General features: G+C 39.9%; 2 protein-coding genes across 4 annotated transcripts in view; both read left to right on the forward strand.

Moving 5' to 3' along the window:
- Nucleotides 1-1,322: 1,322 nt before the first annotated feature.
- On the forward strand, nt 1,323-14,385 carry tuba5 (tubulin alpha 5). 2 transcript variants are annotated; one of them, XM_085261090.1, is made up of 5 exons: nt 1,323-1,521; nt 3,213-3,438; nt 5,354-5,502; nt 11,057-11,737; nt 13,932-14,385. In XM_085261090.1, exons 1-5 carry the CDS (start codon nt 1,519-1,521, stop codon nt 14,220-14,222), a joined length of 1,350 nt encoding a protein of 449 aa, XP_085117216.1. In that variant the 5' UTR covers nt 1,323-1,518; the 3' UTR covers nt 14,223-14,385. The 2 variants fall into 2 exon arrangements, with proteins under 2 accessions (XP_085117216.1, XP_085117217.1); XM_085261091.1 differs by lacking the exons at nt 1,323-1,521; nt 3,213-3,438 and having other exon boundaries at nt 3,506-5,502; nt 13,932-14,382.
- Nucleotides 14,386-21,310: 6,925 nt separating this feature from the next.
- Nucleotides 21,311-22,737, forward strand: part of kdm5bb (lysine demethylase 5Bb) — a 24,507-nt gene continuing 23,080 nt past the window's right edge. The window contains exon 1 of one of the 2 annotated variants that reach the window (XM_085259012.1): nt 21,311-21,687. In XM_085259012.1, the coding sequence (XP_085115138.1) occupies nt 21,535-21,687 (153 nt within the window). In that variant the 5' untranslated portion in view covers nt 21,311-21,534. The remainder of the gene's footprint in view (nt 21,688-22,737) is intronic. The other variant, XM_085259013.1, reaches the window with a different exon arrangement.

Consider the following 22,737-nt stretch of genomic DNA (forward strand, 5'->3'; position numbering starts at 1 on the left):
TTTCGTCTCATATGTCCAGAGGACGTTTTTCCAGAAGACTTGTTTTGCTCGAAAATACCTTTGCAAGCTGTGCTGCCATGTTCCTTTTAGACGAACAGCCTTTTTCAGGCCATTATTGTAGCGAAACCATATGCTTGTGTATCTTAAACAACATGTGTGTATTTCGATCTGTGCAGAGATTTTGTTTGCGTATCCCAAACAGTGTGTGTAAATCTGTAAGCGTGCATAGATATTAATGGTTGAAAAGTCTGAAAGCTTTGTTCAAATCACTGAAAATACACACAGCTATGTTTTTTTTAAACAAGAATTTTGCTAAACATCTGCATTTCTCTTCACAATCCTTCTAAACAAGCCATGTTTGTTACAGTTACAGTTAAACTTCCTGGGATGTCCACTCTGGCAACTGTCTCATTTTCCAGTTATGAATAATCTGATTCACTTCAAACTGTTCAGAAATGACCTTGAAAACTTTCCAGATTGATGTGTAGCAACAGTTTCTTTTTTTCAGATCATTGCTTGTGTCTCTCTTCTTTGACATTGTGTTAACCCACACCTGAATGCTCCCGACCAGTAAACCGCCAGCCTTCTGCTTTTATGGTGGTACTCGCACCTGCTGATGGTCAGTAAACCAAGTGTATTTGTTTATCAGCAGGTGGCTACTACTTACTGAAGGTTTACCAGGTTAAATTCAGCAGTATAACCAAAAAGATTTTTCCCTCTTAAATTGTTTTAAATGTTTGTTTTCAGGTCAAAAGGGGAAAATGATTGACAGACCTGTATGTTCTTTTCTCTAAACCAATCTTTAGACTACTCATATTTATCATCTGACCCTTTAAAGGGGTTAAATAGCTGCTCCTTGACTCCAGAAAATGTAACAACCCAACAGTTTTATAATGTAGCCAACACATGCATTATTATGCATGCATTATATTTTTGATCACTGTTTTCCTTCAGTAGAATTTGAAAGTACACTTTAATGTCTATTCCTTTTTTTCATTCTGCTAAACAAAGGAGCCAAAGAGCTGAAAACAAAAGAAAATTGTATAACTTTATAAAACGGAGAGTTGTTTGTAGTCAGGTTTTGCTCTACCAAGAGGGAAAATGTGAACAAACTTGTCAAAGATGACAAGTGTGTCTGATTTTCTGTCCTAATGCCGTTTCTTCTAATGCATACAAGTAACAACAAGCCAGAAAAGTGTCTAAAACAACATTTTGAGGCAGAACTGGCTTAATGGGGGAGGAAAGCTTTCATCCCTCCCTCCGTACATCAGTCTTCTCCCTCCTCCCAAAGCCCTGAATCAGCACCTTCAGACAGACCCAACTGAGAGGCGTCTACATGTATAAAGAGCGGCGAGCAGCACGCGGGACAGAACCGAGCTGTGCTGGTGGAGACACGTTACCCGTCCCGGGACGAGGCAGAGGAATTACGCAGTCTGTGTCTGTCCAGAGCCTCACTGACAGACGCTAAACTTCAGATACTCCACAACAGAAGTTGCTTTTAAAATCGTCTGAAGCAACATGGTAAGGGAATCTCTGGAAATCTAGAAACTTTAATGTTTGGTTTTTAATACATAAAAATCACTTTTTCCTCAATGACCTCCGCTCTGCACACGCAGTCTGCACTGAATAAATTAGTTCTGTTGCTCACATTATTCTTTAATCATATTTTAAGGGCCTATACCCTGAAGAAAGTGCAAGTAAATACACTTTGGTATATTTTTAATGTTTCTCGAAAAAAGGGACCTTTTTTCCCTTTTTAATTCAAACCTACATTGAGTGCTTGGACCTGGATGTGTCATAATTTTGCTCATGATCTTCCAGTTTTCTTTTGTTCTTCCTATTAGGTGGTTTAATCTGCAGTTTGTAGCCTATTTATTGGTTCATATTTAAGATTTGCTGCGCATGTTTTAGCATTCATGTTCTCTATTGTCTCCCTATAACTTAAAAACTGTCACTCAACAGTGAAAAACCATCTAAGGGGATGTTCTGCCTCTGGGTAAAACGAGCTGAAATTTTCAACATGCTGAAACACGACTGGAAGATTTTGGAAGATGCACCAGTGAAGTGTTGAAATGAGTGTGGCCTGTTTTTCAGTATTGTTTACACCTAACAATAGACAGACAAAGGGCACAGACACAGCACAAAAGAGAGTGTATTAGGAGATGTTTGTGCTCTGAGCTCTTAACTGCAGTGCGAAAGTAAAATCCTAAGCCAAATTATGAAATCTAATTACTTTAAATATTATTTGATTTTTAAATAAGTGGATTATTTTACATATTTTACTTTCAGCATAATTTAAAATTGAGCAATTTCATTTATTTTTATATACTTACATAGTATCTCTTCATTAATGTTTTTCTTTTCTTACAGGTGTTTCTTTTTAGCTTAAGTTAGGATTTTACATCTTCAGTATATGTGTCTGAATTAGAGTAACTCGACTTCTTTTAGCATTTCTTTATATTTTGAAGAATCAAGTTTAAGCAACTCATCAAATAATCATTGTCATATTTTGATTTATGGACACTTGAACATTCTGCCTGCATTTTTATAAATCCTCCAAAATAAAGAAAAATAAACAAACAAAAATCACATCAAATGTGATTAAAGCATTTTTCTCCAAAGTAAAACTTTTTTCTTTTCTTTTCTTTTTTAATTCAGTGATAATTAAATTTAAATACTGAGGACCTTTTCTGTTTGGCTCCCAGTTTAAATCTGTGGTTTCACAACAGTAAAGGAAACAAGTCTGTTTTTACCTATGTGAGAGATTTGAATGCATTTTCTTGGTATTTTGGGCTTTGTCATCAATACATTTATTATTTTATAAACCTTTTATTCCACTCGAGTAAAATTTAAGCAAAAATGTTTTTAAAAAAGTTTCCAGTAATTTTCCTTTGGCTCTGAACAAAATCTCTTTGGGTGTTGCCAGAAATTCCTCTATGCAGAAAAACACCCTAATTAAGTTTCTCTGGTAAAAAAAAGAAAAAAAAAAAGAAAAAAGAAAACTTTCATTGTCTGCTACTGTGCTGAGCACCTTTATCTGAAATGAGTCTGACTTCAAATATGCATCCAGCATGGCAAAAAAAGTACAGTTTTATAGTTAACTTGTCTTCTAAAGATCCTTTTTTGTGAATCTGAATGATGTTTCCAGTTGGTGACTGTGCTGATTTATACTTTGTGTCTATGATAAGCTTCCAACTTGATCTTCTGTGCAGAGGGAGTGCATCTCTATCCATGTGGGCCAAGCAGGTGTCCAGATGGGAAATGCCTGCTGGGAGCTCTTCTGCCTGGAGCATGGTGTTGGGCCTGATGGCGTCTTCCTGGACTCTCCAGCTGAAGCAAACTCTCGAGAAGATCCTTTCAACACTTTCTTCAACACTGGGAGCTCTGGGCGTCACGTTCCACGAGCGATATACGTGGACCTGGAGCCCACTGTGGTTGGTGAGCAGCTTTGATTATGTGCTTTTTTTACCCTCCTTATTTTTTTAATTATCATTTGGGGTCCAATTATCTGTGGTCATAAGTATCAAGTGTTACGCATTTCAATCCACATGAGCCATGGGCAGTTAAGACTGGTATCCAGGCAACAAGTGCAGTCGTGAGTCCTTCACCTTTTATTGAATGGATATTATGTAAACAGCTGGATGTGGAAGGTAATATTCAGTGGATTTGAGCAGGGAAAGAACATTTTCTTCCATTATGTCTCAACCTTTTTCCAGACTTTTATTGTTTCATTTGATATAACTGCTTACTAAGCCTTCACTGAACGGTCTTAAAATTAAATATTTCTTTCACAAATTTAGTTTCTCTAAGGTTCTGCAAAAAAACCACATGACCTGTCGATAAATAATGAAAAGTAACATAGTTAAGGAGCAGACCTTCACTACAGCCAGCCCAAGCAGCAGCCTCTGGGGCTGAAAAATGAACACAAGTGTCAAAAGCTGCAGCTCCTCTAATGGCCACTTGAGGTGAGTCAATCCACAGAGAACTTTATATCATTTAAAAGCGCATTTTACAACCAAAAAAGAAAAGGAATAAAGAACAGATTTTGCCTGTAGGGATAGTTTCTCCCTTCCTGCAGTCAGTACAGTGGTGGATATGCCTGCCTGCTAGGCCTCAACTCATCTGTTGAGCCACTGAACAGGACCTCTTTGTTGTATTTGTGTTGTTGGTGATTGCTGGAGCAGTTTGATAGAATTATCTGGAAAATAATGTGACATGCTCTGTCGAAGAAGTTTGTGCTTCAGTTTTGATTGATGAAATTCTAGTATTTTGTCTACTCAATGCTAATTCCAGATCTTTTTGTTTGTGTGCTGAACGCAAAGTTTATAATTTCAACTTGCTAACCAGCCTTGGCTCCCTACAGCAATGAACCCCAGACTCCACAAACCCAGTATAATGGACTAAATCCCAATGTTGAAGCATTTAAAAAAAAAAAAAAAACACTATAGTAGCCATATCCATTTTTTACATATAGTTTGTGGATTACACAAATCAGAAACATACTTGACAACTTTATAATATAATAAATAACTGAAATGTCCTGTATTCCCTATTTCAGATTGGTAAAATATTATAGATTTATTTATTTATTTATGTGATTAAAAGTTTAAGCAAGCACCTTCATATGTGAAGTTAAAATATAATTTGATATTTTTGACCTGTCAGGTTATCTCTTGCTACATTTTGTCAACTTCATGGCTCCACGCTGTATCACGTTTGAGTAAAGTCTACATTTTATCACCTGCATCCTCACTGCATTAGATTAGATCTTGACTGGTAAAATATAGTAAAATGATGGGATTACCATATTGATGTGTTAAAAGGTGAGGAGTGTGCAAGCAAACGCCAGACAAAAAAAAGAGTGAGTTGTTTATTAAGATAAAAACCCCTAAAAAGCAGTTCACAACCAAAATAAGAAAAAACAAAATACAAACAAAACAATGAAAAGAAAACTTTGAGGAATGCAGGATTGTGTAGTTTGAACCAAAAGGCGGGGTTATTTATACACATGCTTTTATACACTGAGGGCTAATGAGGGGAGAAGAAACAGCTCGGTAACAAGGAACAGGTGAACTTAATCAAGGATAATGAAGTGGGGAGAGTAAACCAGGTGAACACTGAGATAAGACACCAGCACGCTAGGAAACAAGGGACTACACCCAAAGAATGCTAATCAACACACTTGAGCAAAAATGTGAAACTCAAATCTAATAATAAATCTATGGACCAAACACAGTGCTAAATAACAATTCAAAGTAAAAGAAAAGAACCCCTTCAAAATTCAGGGGCTAAGAACCAGGATCATGACCTAAAGGGGAGATGAGTCGGGTCTGAATGAGATCTTTCCTTTCAGATGAAGTGAGGGTCGGAAAGTACAGGGAGCTCTTCCACCCTGAGCAGCTGATCTCTGGAAAAGAAGATGCAGCCAACAACTACGCTCGAGGTCATTACACTGTCGGGAAAGAAATCATTGATGGAGTCATGGAGCGCATCCGTAAAATGGTTAGTAATGAAAGAGATGAAAGAGAAGCTCTGCTATTTTCTTTATCAGTAGGGGTAATGGTGCTCTTATAATAGTTTTATTATTAAACCCTTTTTATTATTTGGACCTTTTATTTAAGTTTTCTTTTTTTCTCTCTAGTTATTCATTTTTTTTTTTTTTTTTTGAGGTTTAGTGACTGTAGTTTAAAACGTTTTGGATTTTTTGGTTGTTGGTTTTTTATATAGTTTATCTGTGTTACTAGACTCACAGTTTAAAATAACCCTTGTTCATCTTGTGCTGTTGCCTTTTCAGAAACAAACCATTTAAGCTCTTCTCGCTTTAAGGTGACTCCTGTCAAACAGCAGCTGTATTCCTATTGTTAGAGCAAATACATGACATGGAATAAGGAGAAGCATCATAATTGACGTGACACTTAAAGGAATATCCTGCTTCCTTTCTAGGTTTGAATCAGATGAGGAGATGGTAACTCTAGTATACCAATGCTACTGGCGTCAGTTACCCCAGGCCCGCCTCCCTGCTCATCTTAACCTCACAGCATAGCTTGTTGTAGCTTGTGTTTAAGAAACTGCTGCACCAACTTTGGCACAACCCCATAAAACCTGTTTGCACCGGTATAAAATAATAATTAGCAGAATTTAGAAGAACTGGTTTTACTACAGTAATAAAACTTTCAGCCTTTAGGCTATAGCAAGCTAACAGGTTGGTGGGTTTTGATACATATTGAACAGACGGATATGTGAGTGATGCTAAATTAAGTTACAGGAATAAGGCAAATGAGCATAATATGAAAAAAAGTCAGTTAATATTTTATTTTAGACTTGTTTATTATTAATCATTTTCAGGTTGGTACACTTTCTACCTGAAAGCAGCCAACGACAGACAACTGACCAAAGCTCACTGATCAAAGCCCACTGATCAATGGCCATCAGTACCATTCACAGAGATTTGGTGAATGGCTGCAATCACAGCATTGTAAGATGGCGAAAGATGTACCCTTAGGCCCCCTCCTCGATTCAGAGATGGTCTTTCCCTTTTCACATAAATGGCCTCCTTGACTCCCTGTCCAGAACATCCTGGAGAGGCCATTGATCAGTGGGCTTTGATCAGTGGTCATGAGAATTTGCATAGTTAAGATTAAGGAACTGACCTCCCAGCCCTTTGTTCCTTCAATGGGCTGGTTTCAGTCATTATGCAAATGTACTGTTTATAAGATTGGGGAAATCTGCAGTCAGCTGAGACTGAAGAAGTCACTTGGATGAGTGATGAAACGTTTCTCCCACAAAACGCTACGTCCAGATGAACAGAGTCAACTTTTGGAGATTTACTTACCTGGATGATTGAGCATGCATCAAGACTTAACACTGGCAGATTCCAAGAAATTTAAAAACTCAGGCATCAAAGTGAAATGCAATAAAAGAAAATATTGCAAGATAACCAGACTGGTGGCTTGCTTCAGTGCTCATTAACAGTATCTGAGCTACTTTTCCAATCCAATCCAATTTTATTTATAAAGCACTTTAAAATACCCAGCACAGGAACAAAGTGCTGTACAGAAAATAAGTTAAAACAATAGAATAACAAAAAACAGCAAATTAAATAAATAAAACACATAAGACATAAAATTAAAACAGCCCTATGTTAAAGCAAAAACAAGATAAAACAGCATCGAATCACCTAAAAACAACTAAAATAAAAAACCAACATCTCACGTGGTGTCAAAGGCCAAGGTAAAGAGGTGGGTTTTCAAGAGTGACTTAAAAACAGATAAAGAAGTGGCCTGTCTAATCTCTAAAGGAAGCTCGTTCCACCGTTTGGGAGCTGCTACAGCAAAAGCACGATCTCCTCTAAGTTTACGCCCAGTCCTGGGTATCTTCAGGATCAGCTGACCTGAGAGAGCGGGTGGGTGTATAAGGCTGTAGCAGCTCAGAGAGATAAGATGGAGCTAGGCCATGGAGAGCTTTAAAAGTAAATAAAAGAATTTTAAAATGAATCCTAAAAGAAATGGGCAGCCAGTGAAGTGAAGCTAAAACAGGGGAAATGTGCTCAAACTTTCGAGTGCCAGTTAAAAGACGAGCTGCGGCATTTTGCACCCTCTGTAGATGACTAATATATAATGCACTGACCCCTATATAAAGTGCATTACAGTAATCCAGCCGAGTGCTAACAAAGGCGTGGATCACTGTCTCAAAGTGCTGCCGTGAAAGAATTGGCTTTATTTTTGCCAGCTGCCTGAGGTGAAAGAAGCTAGATTTTACCACGGCCTTAATTTGATTATCAAGCAATGCCGTGCTTTCTCAGTACAGAACCAAGAGGAAGCAGATATAAAGAGAAGAGGAGGGGGCCTAGAACTGAGCCCTGTGGGACACCACACAAGAGGGGAGCGGAGGACGACGCATAGTCACCAAGGCTGACACAAAAAGTTCGCCCCGTCAAGTAGGACCTGAACCACTCCAGTGCTGTGCCCCTAATGCCCACCCAGTGCTCCAAACGAGAGAATAAAATGGCATGATCCACGGTATCAAACGCAGCTGTCAAATCTAAAAGCACAAGAACAACACAGTCCCCAGCATCAGTCGCTAAAAATATGTCATTAAAAACTTTTAAAAGGGCTGATTCAGTGCTATGAAAGGGTTTAAAACCAGATTGGAAAACCTCTAAAACATTTTGCTTTTCCAGGAAGGCCATTATTTGGCTGTAAACTACCTTTTCAAGAATTTTGGAAAGAAAAGGTAGTTTGGAGATAGGCCTGTAATTTGCAAGAACCATAGGATCAAGAGCAGGTTTTTTAATCAGGGGTTTGACTACTGCATGTTTAAAATCTTTAGGGACAACACCTGACATCAGACTATGGTTTACCAGCTCAAGCACCAAAGGACCAACTGTAGGTAACACCTCTTTTAAAAGTCGAGGAGGGACAGCATCATTTGGAGACCCTGCAGGCTTAAGATGACCAACAGTCTCCTTTAAAAAGGATAGAGTCACAGGCTCAAACCTGTCAAAGACAGCAGAGCAGGAAACAGAGACTGAGAGGTCGTGAGCATGAGGAGAGATTTGAGCCCTTGTGGAGGAGACCTTCTCGATAAAAAAGTGTAAAAAAAATTTCACAGGCTTCTGATGAGGGCTCAATACAGTCAGTATATGGTGCATTAAGAACAGAGTTAATAGTATTAAATAAAACACGTGGGTTGTGGCAGTTTGACAAAATAATGTCAGATAAGTGTTTTCTTTTGGCATCTTTTACAGTTCTTTGATATCGACGCCAACAGTCCTTCAGCATCTGGAATGACACTTGTAGTTTGTCCTTTTTCCACTTGCGCTCAGCTCGACGGCAGTCGCGTCTGACAGCTCGGGTCAAGTCGTTCAGCCAGGGCTCAGATTTAGTTTTAGGCAGTCTGGATTTTAATGGAGCCACAGTGTCCAAAGCAGTCCGACAGGTAGAATAAAACCATGAGCTCAGTTCCTCAGTCTGGCTGCATAAAAAATCCGGGATCTTACAGATCTGGTCAAAGACTGTTGAAAAGTGTTCAGCAGTGGAGGAGTTAAAAACACGACAGCGCTGAGCAGCAGCGCGAGTTTTAACTGAGGCACAGGCAAGAGGAACTTCAAACATCACAGGACTGTGGTCAGAAAACACAGCATCACAAATCTCTATGTTAAAAACAGAAAAACCATGAGATAAAACAAGATCAAGCGTGTGTCCACGTTCACGTGTGGGACCTGTCACACATTGCACCAGATTAAACGAATCAATAAGGTTTAAAAAGCCCTTCGCCATGGGCATGTCAGGACAACACACGTGAATATTAAAATCCCCAGCAATAAGAACACGATCATATTTTGGCATGAATTCAGCCAAGAAGTCAGCAAAGTCACTCACAAAGTCCTTATTGTATTTTGGAGGCCGGTAAACCACCGCACACAACACTGTGTGAGAGCAGCCCAGCTCAAACACAGACAGTTCAAAGCTGGTGAATGACGGGGTTGATAGCTGCTTACATTTAAAATGACTTTTAAAGATCGTAGCTATTCCTCCTCCTCGGCCCAACATACGTGGGGAATTAAAATAGCAGCAATCGCCGGGTAGAAGATCCGAGAAGATGCTGCACTCACCGGCGCTCAGCCACGTCTCGCACACACAAAGAAAATCCAGTCCTCGGGATGTGAAAAAATCCTTCAGGATAAACGTTTTGTTCGCTAGGGACCTAGCATTTACCAGGCCAATCCTGGCGGTAAGCAGCGGATCCCCGTCGCTAGCCGTCCTAGAAGCCCGACACAGAGGCCGCAGGTTCCGCAGATTCACACCACGTCGGCGGGGGCGAGGAGAGCAGGGTTTTCGGGACATCCCATCTAGGCCGATGACAGGTACCAGCCAGGCACAGACAGGTTCCAACGATCGCCGAGAGAAACAGAAGTTTGGCACCACTCCTTGTTTTCTGGACAAGGGCTTAAGAGAATACCTTAAAGAAGCTTTCAGCTTCACCAGGAAGCCAGCCCTTCGACCCCGGCGACGGCACTTTTGCCGGAGTGGTGGATCTGGAACACGGCACAGGTGAGCCGGGATCTCCGATATTAGCGGGGGCAAAGTTTTATGTTCAGCTTGGTTCCACTTTGCCCAGCCTTTGACAGAAGGTCGGAGATCCAGTAGGGTTAGGCGATCATACACCAAGAGAGAGTTGGCATTTATTACAATAGTCAATAAAATCAAAACAAACAAACATAACACTGGCAGTGATAGACGGCAAGGCACACGCACCGGTGCCATCTTGGATCAATACCCCTAGAACTTTTCCCACATGAACTACAACTAGAGGAGATTTGGGGGAACTTTCTCCTCCGCCTTTTAATCCCATTGTACAGAAACTGTCTACAGGCACTCATGAAATAGCCCTGAAAGAAGAGGAGCAAATGACTAAAGAACCATTTATACCTTCTTCTAGGCAATAAACACATTAAATTTTTTTTAAAAAAGTTGTTTTTCTTTAAAGTTTTTTAAAGTTGTTTAGTTACCACAAGTTTTTCTTATAGTGAAGCTGTTTGGCCCCGTATAAAATCAGCTAATGCATGCTGATTGGTCTGTTAAGGGAGATAAACTCCCACAATAGCAACTGTTTCCAAATGATAGCTAGAAGCTAAAAATTTATTTTAACTTCAACAGAAACTGGCATGTGCGTGTAGGAAGCAGTTGGTTTTGGTGGTTGATAGTGATTTCCATCAGGAGGCCGTGGCTGCTGTTTCTTCTGCTTGTGCTGCTATAATCAAAACTGCAGATGCTGCAAAGTGGCTTGTGGTGTCCTCAAGACTGATACACACGTGGTTTGGTACAACTGAAACCTGTAAGAAATGGAAAAATGGAACCAGTTGTGAAAAAGAAATGATGAAAATTCAATTTAGTTTTATTTATACAGTCACCTCAAGATACTTTATTATGTAAAGTAAAAGGCTCTACAATTTCAGAAAGAAACACCCTATCAATAAGGTTACTTACCTGTTTGATAAACTGTATGAAATTTGGCTTTAGCTGCTTTAATACTGAAAACTCTTGTGTCTCGTCAGACCGACCAGTGCACCGGCCTGCAGGGTTTCCTCGTCTTTCACAGCTTTGGAGGTGGTACCGGCTCTGGCTTCACCTCTTTGCTAATGGAGCGTCTTTCGCTCGATTACGGCAAGAAATCCAAGTTGGAGTTTGCCATCTACCCAGCTCCTAAAGTGTCCACGGCAGTGGTGGAGCCCTACAATGCCATCCTGACCACCCACACCACCCTGGAGCACTCCGACTGTGCCTTCATGGTTGATAATGAGGCCATCTACGACATCTGTCATCGTAATATAGACATTGAGAGTCCTGGTTACATCAACCTCAACAGACTGATTGGTCAGATTGTCTCCTCAATCACAGCCTCCCTTCGTTTTGATGGCGCCCTCAATGTGGATCTGATGGAGTTCCAGACCAACCTGGTCCCATTTCCTCGTATTCACTTCCCTCTGGTTACTTACTCACCAATCATCTCTGCTGAGAAGGCGTACCACGAGCAGCTGACCGTGTCTGAAATTACCAGTGCTTGCTTTGAACCGACCAACCAGATGGTCAAGTGTGATCCTCGTAACGGCAAGTACATGGCGTGCTGCATGCTGTACCGAGGCGATGTCATCCCAAAGGATGTGAACGCTGCCATTGCAAATATCAAGACCCGACGCTCCATTCAGTTTGTTGATTGGTGCCCCACTGGCTTCAAGGTTAGTAGCCATCAGAGACATTACAAAAGATGGATGATATGAAGTTCTGTTTTGAAACCTCAAGCTGAACAATGTCACATTAACATCTTGGTGTTTGAAAACAGGAAATGGCGAGCAAGGGGTTGATCTTAATTAGAAATTGACCGGCCAGTGAACATACCCTGAAGAGTCCTCAATTCTGACCTCAATGATGTCCATAATTTACAAAATGGACATCATATTTTATTTAATGTGACCAGAAATCAGTAATTGAACACATAAAGTCATCAGAAAAAGCTAAGATGGCCATGTGGACATTAACCTTAGTTTTAGAGCTTTTTCATACAGAGTAATCCAAACTGCACAGCAACATGTTAACAACTAACGTAGCATTGTGGATGGATCACCTCAGAGGTGCTCTTGACTGAGGTTTTCAGTGTCTTCTTCCTTCCATTCCATCCTGTGGATTAGCATGACGAAAAGAAACACAACTCATAATGATTTCTATTGTGAGCTCCAATAGGTTGTCTATATGTACAAGCTGTGATCAGCTGACCTGCTCTGCTACTCTGAGGTTTACTGCTCTTTGTGGATTTACACAGCTGAATTCAACAAGATGTAAGCGGATGTTTCACAGGCTATCATGACATACTGCCTTGACAGTATACTGTTTATATTGTCTGTATACTAGACAGGATAAACAGTATGCTGTCTAGTATACAGACAGTATACTTTTTATGCTGTATTTGTACTAGATGGTAAACAGTTGATATTAATGTGCAATTCAGTGAATGAATCTAAGCATCATCAGGTTAAATCCAAATTCATCTCTACTATACTTAATGTTTCCTAACTCTGTTCATGAAAGATGCTCCATTAGCAAAGTTCATGAACACCACAGTCATTATACACCAGTCCAACACACTGGTTTACTGTGAGTTCATTACAGTGAGGCAAGCAAACCTGTTTATTCTGCATTAAATTGCTGAGTGTTTTAATGCAACCTTTAACATAGTTAGTCTACCTTAGTTTGTTTTGCAGGGCGTTCCACATGAAAAAAACACATAACTTCACATCGTGTGTGTAGATCCACTATGTACATGATGTGAAGTTATCCAATGAGGACTTGCATGTAAGCTTTAGCTTTCCAGTTTATCAAATACCACTGAACAGTTCTTACCTATAAATGAAGTTAGGTACAGCTGCTTAAAATGGCTATGGCGCTATAAGTTATGTGCCTTTCATCTTTTTGTATGCAATAACCCCCAGTGATTGATAGACCATTAGGATTGCCTTTCATTTTTACTGTTACTGCTCAAACAGGTCTGATGTTTAAAGGCTAGATGTGAAATAATAACTCCCCTCAAATGTCTTAAACCAAAAATGAGAAGCCTGTTTTGAAAATGTAAAGAGTGGAAAGTACAGTTATTGGTCTTAAAATGTACGGAGAAAAAGTACAAAGTTGTGTGAAAAATAAATACTCAAGTAAAAAACAGAAAACTGAAAATTGTACTTAAGCACAGTAAAGAAGTATTTGTACTATGGTACCTACCACCTCTGCAAACTCCTCAGAGCTACTTCCCACTACTGCCTTATTCACCATAGCAAGTGCCATAATCTGGCAGATTTTTATGTTTGGTTCCCTTCAACTAACAGGATTTGTGTCTCCTCCCAGAATTTAACTGTTAGGCAAATGTGTAAACTATTCGACTAAGCCTCATAAATCCACTTTCCATGGCTGCCTGGATGTTAATCTTTAACACCCGAAAGAACAGGGTAGAGAATTTTGACTGTTTTAACCCTAAGTGGTTCCTCAGTGTCTGCGAAGGAGCATTTAAACCTAGAAATGGCTAATGATGTCAGATGTAATCAGTAGTCACACAGGCCAAGAAATCAGTCACTGACCCCATGAAATCAGGCATCACTAGAGAACATGTGTAGCAAGTAAAACACGTCTTTTTACATTACAGGTGAACATTCTCCATTTCTGGTTTGCATCTCACTTTTTCAGTTTTCACTACCGTTTGATGATTAGTTGGTGACTGTTTGCAGACAAGTCAGTATCTTTCATGCCAAAAATGGCTGACTGCTGAAATCAATCATAACTGCAACTTCCTGCAGCCATTTGCCAGTCGGTCAGGGAAAACATATTTAGTAGTTGCTGGGTTGTGTTTAAAATACGTCATGTTTCTGACTTTTAACTTTGTCTTTACAGGTCGGCATTAATTACCAGCCTCCAACTGCAGTTCCTGGTGGAGACCTGGCCAAGGTCCAGAGGGCTGTATGCATGCTGAGCAACACCACTGCTATTGCAGAAGCCTGGTCTCGTCTTGACCACAAATTTGACCTGATGTACGCCAAGCGTGCATTCGTCCACTGGTACGTGGGTGAGGGCATGGAGGAGGGAGAGTTTGCAGAGGCCAGAGAGGACCTGGCTTGTTTGGAGAAAGATTACGAGGAGTTGGGCCGAATGAACCCCGACTCTGAAAACGACGAAGAATACTGAAATTTGTAAGGCCTAAATCTGTGACAGCAAAGCTGTTATTTAATCCTAAATAACCAAAGCGATGCATTTCTCAGTGCCTTTCTTGTAATGCCATTTTTATGTGAGCTAAGTTGTATTTGAATTGTGCTCTGAATAAATTTTGTCTTTGCATATTCTGTGTGAAACTTGTCAGAGACTCGGTGGTCTAAGATGGTGCCAGATAACCACATGTGACCCCCTTACAAATCAGGCCAAGGGGTCTTTGATGCAAGCCTTTCCACCCCCCTCCTGCTCATATTTCCTGTCTGCATCTACACTTCACGCAAGCCACTGGTGTCAAACGTTACCTATGACTAATAAGAAGAGCCTATTAATCAAATAGCAGGTTACTATTTCACTCATTTTCTTCTATGTACGCTGGGACTTATCCTAGCTGCCTTTAGGTGGGAATTGTATTACACACAGGACAACCACACTCAAATTTAAAATCACCAATTCACCTGATGTGCAAGTCTTTAGACTGTTGGAGGAAGCAGGAGTACCGAGAGGAAACCCACGCAGGCACAGATAGAACATGCATACGCAACCAAACTCAGCCGTCCCCCAGGTTTGAACCCAGAACCTTCTTGCTTTGAAGCACCTTTGCTAACCGCTTCACCACCCACTAAAAATAACAGCTTCCTCTCGTTTGGCTGCATGTCCTCCTGAGATGTGTCGTTTGACTGCGAATAGCAGCCAGTCAAACACCGTGCAGAGCAACATGCAGCAAAATGGTCAACAAGGTGTTGTGGTGTTCCAGAAACTATACAGCATACAAAAATATGACTGAAGATCACTAGGACATGTCACCCTCATCTCCAGTATGTCTTGCTTGAGTTTTCACCGAGTGTTATGCTCAATTCTATCAACATATTTTTATTTTTATCTGCTAGAATAGCTTTGTATTGTTCACAGACCAAAATAATCCTTATTTAAAACTTTTTGGCTCCCTGCTGTATCCCTTAAAAGCAACTACTTTCTTGTGTTTTCATTACATCATTAAGTGCTCTGGGGCATCTGTTGTAATTTGGTGCTATATAAGTAAAATTGAATTTAATTGATGTGCGGATCCTTGTTAAATAGCAGCTTTGAAGGGAAGATGTGTGCTTACATGACCATATTAGAACTATTGCCTCTCAGGGATATCATGGAGAGCCAAAAACAGAAACTTTTTTTTTTACAAAATAGTGTTTACAGCAGTGTGAAGCTTGAATACAGTTATTTATACAATGACATCATTATTCCAAACTTCAGCCGTGTTAATACAGGCATTCACCATTGTAACAGGATAACAGAACAGGAGAAACTGTATAATAATTCCCATTGAAAATAAATACATAGGTGGCCCATGCAGTGATGCCATGAGTTGCTCCACAGGTGTTGACGACTAAATTCTTGTCTACATTTCTGTTAAAACACTCTCACAGTGTCATGACAAAGGCGGGAGGTGGAACAGCTTTCAATTGTGAAAGTGCTCGAATCTTGGACAATTTTCAGTGTTAAACACTAGAATGGATAATCTGATTTCTTAGTTAAAGTTTCTATGGGCAGAAACAAGATTTCAGAACAGGAAGTAAAACAAAGACAAGACAGTAAAGTCAGATATATCAGGGAAGCTTCTTCTTTCAGCTGCTAAACTGATCTGCAACAGTATCATCCTCCGTCACACCTCTTCTTGTTCTCCTTCACTACATCTGTGAATCTTCTCCACGGTTTTCCTGCCTGGTAGCTTCATATTCATAAATCCACTATCCCTCCTCTGCACATGTCCAAGCCTTGCTTCCCAAACTTTGTCTCCAAACTGCTCGGCCTGAGCTTTCCCTCTGATGTATTCCTTTCTGATCCTGTCCCAATTTTCCCATAGACTTCCATAGGACTGGAAAGCTTTTTGCAGCCAAAGATATCACCTCCTGGTGGACATTTAAAAGAATGCAATGAATGCAATTCCACATTTCACACCCAGTAACTGTAACCTAGCTTTGTTACAAATTAAAAATGAATTTCCTTTGCTTTGGACCCAAACCAGTCTCTGCTTTGACAGGTCCTGGGTCCTTTTGGACCTCATCTGGAGTCTTTATTGGTCTGGTTCCTGTGAAAATGTGTCAGGTTTGTTACGGAGGACGGAAAGATATTCTGTGAGGTTTCTCTTCAGATATGTTTCTCCACTCTTTGCTTATTATAATTATCTCTGAACAATCATGTAAACACTGCTGTAAGCCAATTTAGTAATTAAATGGCATTCTCTGGTTTGGAACGGGTTACCGTGAGCGCAGGCTGGACCTGCAGCTCCCCTCCAGATTCACTGTATCAGGTGATGTTGGTAAGTAGGCCACAGCAGCTGTACTTCTAAGGAATCAACTGAAATAGGATGTAATCGGATGCAGAGGTGTTTCCTCAGTTATTTTGTTTCAGATCCTTTTAAGTTTGAGATTTACAGTTATTTTGATTTTTATTAGCTTTATGTTTTCTTTAATAATAATAATGGATACTTTATTGATCCCCATGGGGAAATTACTTGTTTTTCTCTGCATTTGACCCATTCACTCTGTGAAGCAGTGGGCAACCCACTAAGCAGGCGCCCGGGGAGCAGTGTGTAGGGACGGTACCTTGCTCAGGGGTACCTCAGGGTAGCCGTTAAGTGGATTCGAACCGCCGACCTTCCGATCATGGGGTGACCACTTTACCTACTGAGCTATCCCTGCCCCTGAGCTATCCCTGCCCCACGCTGGGTTTACATAACCACGCTGCACTAATCAGGAAAAAGGGAAATAAAAAGATGCCACTACATCTTTTGTATTTACTGCTCAGCCATTCCTCACGAGCACGTTTTAAGTTATTTTAAGTGAATTTCATACATGCAGTTTCAATTTAGCATTAATCTAACATCTAACCCCCCTAAGTGGGTTACGGGTGGCCTGGTTCATGTTAATAAGTGTTTGTTTTTATGTTAATCAAATATACTCTATTTTCACATAAATAGGGTTAACAGGCAACTATAGCCTGTGTACACTGGTCTCAGTGTTGTTGCTTGTTTTGTTTCCATGTGCAAACTGTTTTTTAATCTCCCTTCAGATGTGCTCAGTAAAAATATCACTATTTCTCTTTGTTTCATCTTATTTCTTCTTAAAACTGGCCTTATATCACATCCACAGAAATCGATATCCTGCAAGCTCCCTTTTTTGACTTGTTGTTAAACTCAAATGCCTAGAGCAGACATGTCCAAAATCCAGTGCCTACCTCAAATGCATTATTTATGGCCCGCCACAAACAGAATTAATAAAGTGCAATTTCTTTGTTTACCTCATGTTGTCAGCACCATGAGATGCAACCAATCGGTGTATAACACTTTTATACACTCACACAACAACAGAAAAGTACGTATCGATTACAATTAACATGAGACACTGATATTCAGCAGCTTCACTGAAGTTTCATGTATTTCAGACAGCTTGACCTTTGTGTTATTTTACCGTCCATATGTGAATCAAAAGTAGTTTTATTTTGTCACCATTATTCTTGTGTTAATGAAAATGCCTGGTTGTTTTTTTTTTGTTTGTTTGTTTTTTAAAAAAAAACATGTTTACACCTCAAAAAGAAAAAAACGATTGAGAAAGATTATTGGCCCCTGGGTGATATCCCCATGAATAAATATGGCACTATTGGACAAAAGGTTTGGACACCCCTGGCCTAAAGTATGAAAACCACCAGTTTCCTCTATTAAAATAGCAGTTTCATCTTCTTAGGAAGTGTTAGGGTTAAGTGTAAGGTAGCAGCTGTTAGCCAGTTTATTACAGCAGCTGCCTCTGATTAGTACACACAGTGCTGTGCAAATGCACTCTTGGATGTTTAGATTCTTATCTGACAAACAGTACAGTAAGTGAGGTGGGCAAAATTAAAGCTGCCATTACTTCAATGCACACAGCCAGATCCAGGATGAATAATCAGTAAACTGAAAGACAAAGAGCCACAGATGGCACTGGTCCCCACAGAGCAGTGATCCCAACATCATGGAGTCAGTTTGGGATTATGAGACAGCCTAAATCCACAGAAAAACTGGGGCAAGTTTTACTATTGTTTGGTAAAACAAAATATATATTGCATTTTCTTTATTTATTTAACTGTTTACTCCACTTTGTGTGGAAGTTAACTGATAATAACTACTATTCATGGCAAAAACAAAAAGAAAGAAAGAAAGAAAGAAAGAAAGAAAGAAAGAAGCAGATGTTTTATGAGATACATCTAACCAAACTGCGCTCAGTGTCTATTTAAACAACGAGTCCGGGCAGCCGTTAAAAGTGTCACCTGCACGTATCCCTCCGCGCAAGCATAAACATAAGTCACTCAGTAAAGAAGAAAGGCGTTTAACGCACAACTTCATTATATTGTGTTTTTATTATAATTGGAAGCATGAAATTCGTTTGATATTACCCGCAATTCGCTGCCAGCTGTTACAGGCTGACGCTGAAGTAGAAAAAGTAAAGAGTCGTTTCACTTTTTGGCGTTAGCTAGGATTTTGAGCCTGTGGAGCAGATGCATGGTGGCTGCCAGCTAGAGGCATCCAAAGTCATTTAAATTAAGTTGGGTCAGACAAGACCATGACATAATAATGTCCATTTTAAACAGATATTAGTTGCAAACAATTGTGAAATATTGACCTTAAAAGCTTATACTTAAACTGCCTTTGGAGAAATCCACAGAAATCAGATGGTGTTATTTCTTGTGAACACTGAGAGGTTTGACTCAGTAGTGGCAAAAACACAAGCTTTTCAGAATTAAGGAGTCCAATTAAAACATATATTTGTCTTGTTTAATGACCAATCCATGTACAATGCACATGACGTGCAGCCTGAGATGTCTCAGCTGTATTGAGAAATACTTTTAACCTTAACTTTTGGCTGACCGGGATAGATTATGTATTTATTTCATGTTTTAGTGCCAAATATCTTACCCCATCATGGAACAAAACGTCTTCTGAGTTATTTATTTACAAAACCCTACTCTTGATTACAACAGTGTTTTTACACCTTTATGATTTACACAGCCTGCTTCATCTGTTTTCACCTGCATAATACTGATATTGCACAAGGAATAGAAAACACTTTATTTACCTAAATATAGATTTCACTGCCAAATTGGTGCCTTTGGTGAACAGTTTGTGGTCCCTGGGCCACGTGTTGGCCATTCCGGCAGTAGGCCATTACGCCATCATGTGGGCGGGGTCCAGTCCTCCAAAGTTTCTTTTGTCCTGTGTTAAACTGGCTGCCCCTCCCTCAACCTGGTTCTGTATTTATAAATAAAACGAAACTATGTAGAATTAGGCGAGTAAAATGTGTGTTCGTAGCTATAAGGTAAAAGTGTAGATATCAAAATGTGGCAAGCTTAAAGCTTTACATGACAAGAAACTTTCATTATACTGAATAAGCTATGAAAATGATTGAATTTGCATTTGAAATTGTGTAACATGTTTTAATTAAAAGGCAAAAGGTAATGCAAATTTTTCTGAAATTTGTTTCTGAAATTTCTTTTTACATAATTAGTGAGAAAACATTCAAAAGAGGAATTAAAGATATTCAAATGCCACAATGACAAAGGAACGTGTTTTTATTGATGGTTAGGAGTTGAATCATTGTCTGTGTAGTTCTCAGTCATCGAGGTCATGGTGGTCTAAGAAGACTGGAAAGAAGGTGACTGGGCTTCTTTCCAAGCTCCTTAAATGAGTTAAATCATTAGTTTTTACTCATTCTATGAATGCATGTATGTCACTTTATTTGATGATTATATTGTAATTTGATCTGCAAGTAATTAAATAATTAATAAGACAGTACCTCTGGTTTTTAGCGCAGTACAAACACGTCATCTGTGAAGTAAGTAAGTAAGCCTAAAACACATCACACTTACAAAATACTGAAGTTAGTTACTTCCTTTTTCTAGAAATGAATTAAACATTTTCATATACCTACACTGTGAATCCCCATCTAGTTATATAGTCGTTACTATTTAATTAATTATCTTTTTCACAAGGTGGCATACACTTCGTATCTACATAGTTCTCCCGTATAGCTTCTCTTCACTGGCTTTTTGTAAAATTTTGAATTTAATTTAAAATCCTTCACATTAAATATAAATTCTGAAATATTATTACCAGATTAGTCCAACAGAGCTCCAATTTTGGGTTCAAGAGAAAGACAGCCTTTCTACTTTTAAGAATAATCTTAAAACATTTCTTTCTGATGAACCTTATAGTTTGGTCTAGATCAGGTGATCCTCAATGATCCCTTTCTTATGGTGTTATAAGTAATATATAGTTTTTTCCCCCTGTTTTCTGTTAGTGTTGACAGGGCCAGCAGCTTAAAGAATTTGCCGATGCTGTTGCATTGATATGCACCTTTATGTATGTGAAATTTAACATGAGTCCTTATCTGTTGTTTGTGAGTGGCAAGAATTGTAGGATTGGTGTGAACTTTATTGATTTTTTATTTTTTATTTTTAATTATTGCAGCATGCTCTGTTATCCTCTTTTTTGTCTTCTCTTTACCCTCATACCACAAACAGTCATGGCAGATGTTGCCCTTGGCTAAGGACAGTCTTCTGGGGATCTTTTTCTGTTAAAAAGAGAGTTCTTCCTCCCCACAGTTGCCAAGTGCTTGCTCTTAGGGGATACTTTGATTGTTGGGGTTGTGTTTCTGATATTGTAGGGTCTTGTCTTACGCTAAAAAAAGAGAGTGTTGTGTTGTGAAAACTGAATTAAAACGAAATTTCCAAGTGGCCTAATTTCGAATCAGCCCCACGTTAAAGTGGAGTATATCCTGTTCCAGGGTACAGTTACAAAACATGAGGATATGAAAAAAATAAATAAATAAAACTATGATTTCTGTCTGTAAAGTCCTGCGTAATTTAAGATATCACATTACAGGACACGCTGTAAACTGTATTCCTTCAGTAGTTACTGATTAATACGTCGATTTAACCGCAGAAACAGAGAATTTACACATGCATAGATAAGAGCTGCGTGGTGTCTAGTTTTTCGAGCGGAAGTGCTCACTGCTCACTGCCTTGGAACATTCTCCTCACTGTGAGTGGATGTGTGTGTGTGTGTGTAAGTGGAAGAGTGTGTAGGTTATGTGTGTATTTGAGTGTGTGTATGTAAGCTGCCTCCTCTCATGTTGATGTCGACTGGCTGCCACCCACTCTAGTGGTGAATAGACAGGAAATAAAAATTAATTAATTAAATTGAAAAAGCATTCTTCGAACGGTGACCTGTCCTGTCCGAGCTACCACCGGGTCGTCCGAAACGATGAGCCTGCCTCGGCCGGACGAGTTCAAGCCTCCTCCGGAGTGCCCGGTCTTCGAGCCCAGCTGGGAAGAATTTCGAGACCCGTACGCCTTCATCAATAAGATCCGTCCCATCGCTGAAAAAACGGGCATTTGTAAAGTGCGGCCGCCCCCGGTGAGTGTCATTAAAGGTGAAAAAAGCGTTAAGGAGACTCGGATGCTGAATTAGTTCATCGTTAAAGACGGAGAGCTGGGGATTTAAAGGGACTGCTCAACATGGCGGATAAACGGTTGTTTCATTCTTTGTGCTGCCACTGCTAGCTGCCTCTCATTCGTGACTATTTACAACGTAGCCGCGCTGCTTTTGACCGACAGCAGCCTCGTAGACTTGTCGGTGTTTTGAGTGGGTTAAAGTCGTGATTCGCCGTGTGTCAACAAAGCGTCGATGGTCTCAGTCATTGAGTCACTTTTGCTTGGCTAGGCTAGCGCAGGCTAACAGCTCAACCTGTCATAATTCAACACACAGCTTTGACATAGGTGGCTATGCGGAAGCCATTAGGCTCCGTAGAAGAAGAGGATGATCATGATGTGATCATATGAGGGACAATGCTTTTACTCAGCTTGTCCCCGAGTTTCCTCGCATACCTAAAGTTGGTATTAATTAGGGATTATTTTCTCAAGAGCATCCTGAAGTGGTCATCGCCCTCCAGTGAGCGCCCCGTCACTTTTTTGGGTGTTTTTATTCCGCCTGGCCAAGTCCAGGATTAACTCTTCATTTCCAAGTGTCAGATATTGAACCCCATTGTGGGCCAAAGACTCAACTGGGTTTTCTTTCTGAAAAGTTATTGTTAAATCCGCCATATTACGGCGACCTACACCCTGGCGTGCATGTTATAAGAATATGAGTGTGTTAAGAGTGAGCCACTCTTCATGTATATGCCTGTGTTGTAGGGTGTTGTCCTCCATGTTGGCTTTGTGGTAAGCTGTGCTGGTGAGTGAGTCTTCCATCTGGCCATTTTGTGTGCCAGTGGTGAGGGGGGGATGTTGGCTTCAGAGTTGAAACAAGAACTTTAGGGGCCCAGCATGGGTGTTGAATGGGTGTTTTCATTGTATAGCCCAGTTTGTGTGTGGTATTGAAGAGCTTATTGATTGTTGTTCTCTCAGCTATCAGCAGGCCTTGCCTAGCCTGCAAATATGTAGTCGTATGCCTCTTTACCTGGCTAAT

This window comes from Mchenga conophoros, linkage group LG20 (genome assembly GCF_057382185.1).
Source record: "Mchenga conophoros isolate Kocher_MC1m ecotype Shallow Benthic linkage group LG20, M_conophoros_male_GT1.1, whole genome shotgun sequence".
Taxonomy (NCBI): domain Eukaryota; kingdom Metazoa; phylum Chordata; class Actinopteri; order Cichliformes; family Cichlidae; genus Mchenga; species Mchenga conophoros.